Source organism: Lolium rigidum, chromosome 2, assembly GCF_022539505.1.
Source record: "Lolium rigidum isolate FL_2022 chromosome 2, APGP_CSIRO_Lrig_0.1, whole genome shotgun sequence".
NCBI classification, from domain to species: domain Eukaryota; kingdom Viridiplantae; phylum Streptophyta; class Magnoliopsida; order Poales; family Poaceae; genus Lolium; species Lolium rigidum.
In genome coordinates, this window is record NC_061509.1 from 178,913,524 (window position 1) to 178,921,182 (window position 7,659).

General features: G+C 46.9%; 1 protein-coding gene across 1 annotated transcript; it reads right to left on the reverse strand.

Annotated features, from left to right (window-relative positions):
- Positions 1–5,837: 5,837 nt before the first annotated feature.
- On the reverse strand, positions 5,838–7,292 carry LOC124690331 (protein CANDIDATE G-PROTEIN COUPLED RECEPTOR 7-like). The gene is made up of 2 exons (XM_047223725.1): positions 6,429–7,292; positions 5,838–6,335 (listed from the first exon to the last, which is right to left on the reverse strand). The coding sequence occupies exons 1-2, from the start codon at positions 7,290–7,292 to the stop codon at positions 5,838–5,840; spliced, it is 1,362 nt and encodes a 453-aa protein (XP_047079681.1).
- Positions 7,293–7,659: the final 367 nt, after the last annotated feature.

Genomic DNA, 7,659 nt, shown 5'->3' on the forward strand with positions numbered 1-7,659 from the left:
TGCTAGCTCTGGTAGAACAACGTGGCTATGGCATCGGAGACTACATGTACTATGTTAAAGAAAGAGGCAAAGGGAAGGAAGGAATGGAGGTAGTTGATAGCATGGCAAAGGTACATGAAATGCTTGAGCTTTATGACAGTGAGAAGGTACTCAATATAACAGTGGTGAAGGACAAAGCAGAATGGCCAATTGGTTTGAACAGAGAAGATGTTGAAGCTACAAATGTAGTTGATGTCCCTGTTGTGTTGTCAGATAACAAGTCAGGGGTCAATTTCATGGCAAAAGAAGTGGAGGAGGTGTATCCAGTGGCAATAGACTACAGTGATGTTGTGTACATTGGCACACAACACAGCAGCACCATGAATAAAGGGAAGGGAAAAGAGGTTGCTGAATCAGATCAAGATGAAGACTTGGAAGATGGATATGACAGTGATAAGGAGGTAAATGATAATGAGGTTGGTGAATATGAGGCATGCTTTTGATACAAACTGCAAAACAGATCTTGTTGTGAACAATATTTCAGAAGTGTTCAACAAAATGATCCTGGATGTGAGGAACAAGCCTATCAGAACAATGCTAGAAGGGCTAAGGAATAAAGTCATGGTAAAGAACAGTGGGACAAGAGAGAAGACAGAGAGAACAAGATGGGAGATCACTCCACACTATACTGAGAAGTTGGAAGAAGCAAAGAGGTGGTCAAGGGAATGCACTGCAAAGAATTGTGATGTTGACCTGTGGCAGGTTAGCAACAGCAAAAGAAATTGTGCAGTCAACCTAAAGAACCACACTTGCACCTGTAGGAAATGGGATATCACTGGAGTACCTTGCAGTCATGCAGTTGCTGCAATTATGAAAGTGAGACAGCATCCAGAGGACTATGTACATGAGTTCTTCAAGAAGCCACTGTACAAAGAAGCCTACAAACATGTTGTGTACCCTGTGCCTGGTCCAGATGATTGGAAAAAGACAGAGATCGATGACATAGACCCACCTGTTTTCGAGAGAAGCCAGGAAGGAAACAAGTTAAAAGAAGAAAGGGACAATTTGAAGTTCCAGCACCAAGAGACACTTCTAGGATGGCCAGTATTACTTGCAGCAACTGCAAGGTTGTTGGCCATAGGTACACTAGTTGCCAGGCACCTCTGAAGCCACAGCTGCAAGTTAGGAAGAATAAGCACCAGGTAAAAATTGTATGTTTAAGCCATGTACACTACTTGCTTTTCAACAATATTCACTTAATTTGAATGTTTATAGAGTACAAGGGAAAGTGATGAGGCACCTCCACCAGCACCTGCACCTCCAATAGCAACAGCAACACTAGCAGCTCCAAGAGGCAGAGCAACACCAGCAGCTCCAAGAGGCAGAGCAGCACCAGCAGCTCCAAGAGGCAGAGCAGCACCAGCAGGTCCAAGATTTTCTGCACCAAGAACAAGCACCGCTCCCGCTCCCGATGTCCCAAGGAGGGTTAGTGGAAGGAAGAGACTTCCGACGGTGTAGGATGAAGGGCTATCCGACCGCCGGGAAGTTTACATATCGCCAGGATCCACCGCCCTCGCTCCCGATGCATAACCTGATGTTTAAGCATGTTTAAGACTACGTTGTCAGTGCATTGGTCCAAACTATGTTGTCATTTCAAATTTGAGACTATGTTGTACTGTATGGGTGAAACTATATATGTGTGCACCTGTTAAGACTATGTTCTAAAATGATGGTCCAAACTATCTTGCTGATCATGTATGTTGTTTCAAAATGTTGCAATTCATGCTCTTAAGATTAAGTTTCAGACTATGTTGGTAGTTGTTGTTGTTATTTACATAACCATAGAGCCTCTCGAGGGTTTTACATAACCTCTGGATGATCCAAAATGGTCGACAACTCTCGCAAAACTCTCGAGGGTTTTACATAACCATATAGCCTCTGGATGATCCAAAATGGTCGAAAACTCTCGCAAAACCCTCGAGGGTTTTACATAACCATATAGCCTCTGGATGATCCAAAATAGTCGATAACCCTCGGAAAACCATCGAGGCTTCTTAAAACATCATACATGATCTATAAGACCTAAAATAGTCGATAACCCTCGGAAAACCCTCGAGGCTTCTTAAAACATCATACATGATCTATAAGACCTAAAATAGTCGATAACCCTCGGAAAACCCTCGAGGCTTCTTAAAACATCATACATGATCTATAAGACCTAAAATAGTCGATAACCCTCGGAAAACCCTCGAGGGTCCTTAAAACATCATACATGATCTATAAGACCTAAAATAGTCGATAACCCTCGGAAAACCCCCGAGGGTCCTTAAAACATCATACATGATCTATAAGACCTAAAATAGTCGATAACCCTCGGAAAACCCTCGAGGCTTCTTAAAACATCATACATGATCTATAAGACCTAAAATAGTCGATAACCCTCGGAAAACCCTCGAGGGTCCTTAAAACATCATACATGATCTATAAGACCTAAAATAGTCGATAACCCTCGGAAAACCCCCGAGGGTCCTTAAAACATCATACATGATCTATAAGACCTAAAATCGTCGATAACCCTCGGAAAACTCCCGAGGGTCCTTAAAACATCATACATGATCTATAAGACCTAAAATAGTCGATAACCCTCAGAAAACCCCCGAGGGTCCTTAAAAGCACATACATGATCTATATGACCTAAAATAGTCGATAACCCTCGTGAAAACCCTCGAGGGTCCTTAAAAGCACATACATGATCTATATGAGCTAAAATAGTCGATAACCCTCGGAAAACCCTCGAGGGTCCTTAAAACATCATACATGATCTATATGAGCTAAAATAGTCGATAACCCTCGAAAAACCATTGAGCCTTCTAAAATTTTCAGTTAAACACACAGTTAAACACACACAGAGTTCAATACTACATGGAGTTCAATAGAGTTACAGGGAGCTACAGGGGTACATAGAGTTATAAACCAACACAAGATTCAACATAACAACAGGGGAACAATACTAACTATTCATAATAGGGGTACATGGAGTTCAATACTACAGCACTAACAGTTCATAGGGCTACAAATACTTATGGGTAGACAGTACTACATCACTGTCACATCTTACTGCTCACATATCTCCTTGATCTTGACCAACTTGTCATTCCTAGCACTGCTCAACTTAAACAGATCAAATAGCTGATACTCTAGATTCTTCTTCTCTTCCTTCAGCAACAAAGTTTCTTCCTCCATCAGCTTCATCTTTCTGTCATCAGCAATCTTGCCCTCTTTCAGCTTAGCCACTTCATCATGGGCTTTCATCAGCTCATTTTCAAGTTTAGTCTTATTCTCCCTCAACTTTTCCTCATCACTACCATTCATTATCTTGTCATAGTTTGCCTGCATAACCTGCCTCTGAGTATCATTCATAAACTTGGAAACATCAGCCATCAGGCTGGAATACTTTTTCTCCACCTTTATCCTCTCTTCATTCAAATCTTTCACAATCTTGCCATTCTCAATCTTCTCATCCAGAAGTGCATTATGCATGTCATGGTACATTCCCCACAGCTTCAGCAATGTGTTCTTCATTGGCTGTGGCCACTCATCATCAAGCCAAGAGTGGAAGCCACAATTCTCAATGTACTGCATCTTAAAATTATTTATTTCATCAGTACTACATAGCAGACATGGAATTATTCACACAAATGGACTTATTCAGAGTTAATGCTTGTTATTTCAATTATTCATAGGCACTGGAGTGCATTTATTCATGGAAATGCAACTATTTATTTCTTTACTACTACATAGCATACATGCAATTATTCACAGAAATGGACATTTACTACTGCATAGGTACATCTAATTAACATGGAGCCATAGCTTGCCATTCTTCTGTGAGCAACATTGCTTCTCTGGCTCTGGGTCATTGTATCGATCAACACATTGCCAAATTAGAAACAGAGCTACTGCTACAGAGCTACTGCTAGAGAGTTTGAAGTGTGAGCAACGAGTGCAACATACCCCTTCCACAGAACACATGTAGAAGCGACGGCCGCTGTTCGTTCCTTCAAAAGCGACACGCTTCACCGGCTCCTTCTGGTGGAGGCGGCACACCTCCGGGCAACCTTCCGCCAAACCCGTGAAGGTTGGTTCATCCCAGCTGTCTGGGCAATAGTCCATAGGTGCGAAGTCCTAATTACAAACAAAACCTTCTCAATTCCACCAAATCGACCAGAAAAGGAGAGGAAATTCACAAAAATCAAAATTCCCAAATCTGCCCAAACCCTAACCCTAGATGCAGAGGAAAGAGCTACTTACCCCTGGCCAGGAAAGAGCCGTGCTCGACGACTCGTCATCGTTCCAACTGGGCATTGACGGCCGGCGGGCAAAATACAGGCGGCGCCGGCGGCAAGAATTGCAGCGGCGGCGGCGGGAGCAGAGTGACTGGAGAGGAGACTGAGGAGAGTGACGGGGAGAGCTCGTAACGTTTCTTTTACACATCCGCGCGCGGAGGGGCCCACGTCCGACCGACCGTTGACGGCCGTTTTCTCCTTCCGTCAAGATCTGGACTCGTCGAGCACGGTGGGTGGGGACAGATGGTCAGATTCTGTGTCAATTCGCTGCAAACTCGTCATTTGGGTGTTCGGCAAAAAACGAACTCAAATGTGGTGGTTTTTTGTCCCGCAAACCAAAAGTGGTGGTCTTTCGTAAATTTGGCCACCAATGTGGTGGTTTTATGCTATTCACTCCTGTGGATGAGAACAGCTAGCCCGAGACATGGGTGTATATTAGGAGGCGAGTGATGAAACGGCAGGAAAGAAAAGGCGGGAAAAAATGACGGGAAAGAAGATGGCGGGAAAGAAACAGAAGGAAAGAAGAGGGGAAAGGGGACCTTTGCCGTGTTCTGCAGCAATTTGCATATGGAAAAGGTCCTTTGCCGTGTTCCAACCCAAAATACACACGGCAAAGCTATCTTTGCCGTGTTCCTACTTAATTTGCACACGGCAAATGTTTCGCGCCAAAATTCTGCAGCCTTGGCTCCTTCGCGCGTGAATAGTTGGTGGGAACAGAGAGCTTTTCTGTTTGTCCACTAGGGACACACGACAAAGCCTCATCGTTATGACGGTGCTGTCTTGGGAGGTCATCAGAGCCAAGTGTCTAGGTGTTTGCCGTGCTCGGGATCTTTGCCGTGTGCCTCCTCCAAGGTTCGATGTGTTCCTGGTTTTGCCGTGTTTTTTTTTTGCCGTGTTCCTTTTTACCGATTTATAGCGTCTTCGCTTTTTGCCGTGGTTTTTTTTCACTGCACACGGCAGAGCTTACCTTTGGCGTGTTCCAGGCCATAAGGCACACGGCAATAGTTGCTTTTCCCCGTAGTGCGTGGAGTGGTAGTAGAATTAGATGCTTAGCTAGATAGTTTGGGAGTTTAAAAAGGAAGTTCAACCTTTTGCTTCAATTAATCACCTATATATCTAAGGCTTTTCTTTTCATAGACCTCCAAGACAAACGTTTTGTTGAGTAAAACACAAGAACGGCTAAGGTTAAACGACACTTGTTCGGCATTAGAGGTAGGATGGCTGAGATTAAACAATACCACGATACCCCTTTCAGGTATAGTTAGATTGTTGGTAATTTTAGGTGAACCCTTGCAAATTCAACTTTGTTTTTTTGACACTTTACAAACTCAGTTTTAGTATATTATATAATCATCCACTTACATATATCAACCTCTTGGAACAGATTAATTAGCTGTACAGGGCAGGAGACAAACTAATACTAGGAGTATATTTGTATGAACCGTTAACATCGATCATGTGCTACAAAACCTGGAAACGGCCATGCATGGTTTGTGGAGTATGAACGAAAGTTCAGAAAGCACGGTCGTCCATCTCGAGCTGCCCACCTGCCGACTCCTCCTCGTCGTCCCCAACGTAGAGGTATGGGTTCTTCTCGACGGGATGGAAGTTGTAGAAGACGAAGAGGTAGAATGCGAAGCTTGCGGCCTCGACGGCGACATTGACGCCCCATTGATACCTGTAGCTGAGGAGAGCGAGGAAGGCGGAGACGATGATTCGGGTGAAGTAGAGGTAGCCGACGACGACGACGTAGAACCGCTTGAAGAGGGTAAGCTTGTGTAGGTTGCGCGCGGCCTTGCCGTCGGTCTTGGAGGCGTCGCGCAGGGCCCGGATGGACCAGATGATGGGGAAGAAGACGGCGCAGCAGCAGACGACGTCGACGAGCAGGAAGAGCTGGTTCCACACCACCCAGTCCCGCCCCGTGGGCCCGGTCTCCCCGATCACCACCAGCACCAGGTTCTCGATCACTTGCAGCGGGATCACTATCATCAACACATTCTTCTCCCGTTCCTGCCAATTCACAAATCAGTCCAACTTAATTAGCTCTGATTGCGTATGTGGATGTGTTGAGATCGATCTATACTGAATTCTGTAATCAGGGACCTGGAGGTAAGGTTTGAGAAAGGACCAGCCGGTGCCGATGAGCACGATGACGGTGAAGAGCAGGACTCCCTTGAAGAAACCGAAGACGTAGAACGCAACGTCCCAGCCGTGCGGCGTGCCCGTGCGCTCCACATACCATGTGTCCTCCGCCGCGCACGCCATCTTGAGCGCCTTGAACAGAAGCAACGCGCCCATCACCACGTGGATCCGCTCCGCCGTCGCGCGCCTCCGCAGGCACGCCCACGCCCACACCACCAGGAACGCGAAGTACACCGCCGACACGACGGTGTAGATGTTCGGCAGCGGCTGGAGCCCCACGGGGAGGTAGTCTCTCTGCCCGTCGGGGACGCCGCCCTGCACGTTGTACATCTCGGTGCGCACGTCCAAGGTGACCTCCACGCCCTCTTGGCAGTTGTTGAACACGACCGCGTACTCGTCTGGATCGTCGATAGGCAGGATACTGGTGGCGCCGCCTGCCGGGACGTCGCTGAGCCGGATCATCGGGACGGCGTATCCGCTCGTCAGCACGCAGAAACCGCCGCCGCCGCTGTTGCCTCCTGGATCGGCGGCGGCGTACTCGGACGCATTGTTGATCTTGGGAAACTGGGCTCCGGAAATGAGGACGAACCCCATAAGGGTGGGGTCGACTCCGGTGAGGCGTGATCCCGGCCGGAGTCTCCATGCCGAGCGGCGTATGGAGAGGGCGGCCTTGCCGCCACGCGCGAAGCCGAACTGCTCGAAGAGGATCAAGGGCCGCGCGTCTGACACGATCAGTGTCGTCCTGATCTCGGCATGGGTTACCCCCGCGAGCACGAGGACGACCGTGACGGCAACGGCGACTGTGGCGGCGACCGAGGTGCCCATGGAGCCGGTGCACATGTTATGCAACGCTGTGCATCAATCGTTCTTGATACATTTTACCTTTCACATTCGGGACTTGGATTTGCCTAGTGTATGCTGTGCGCGTCGTGAAGGAGTACCGGCAATGGTAATGGACAAGCGGCTTCTCTATGACCATGGCGTGTTTTAGGGAGGACCATGAAAGCACGGGGGCGAATGGACAAGGCGACATTGTTTTTTTTATTTTTTTGAAACTGACAAGGCGACATTGTTTCTTCTCCCGTTTTGGCAATGTCATTTTTTTTTTTTTGAGAGAATCAGACCCCTTTATTGATCAATAATCAGAGGTATACATAAATCTGCCGGGGGTTCTAGCAACCAAACTTGCCGG

Excerpts from the sequence above, each read along its gene's own strand:
- LOC124690331 (XM_047223725.1), bottom strand. The coding sequence starts at position 7,292 with ATGGGCACCTCGGTCGCCGCCACAGTCGCCGTTGCCGTCACGGTCGTC. Across the intron at positions 6,336-6,428 it reads TTCTCAAACCTTACCTCCAG|GAACGGGAGAAGAATGTGTT; the intron begins GTCCCTGATTAC and ends GTGAATTGGCAG.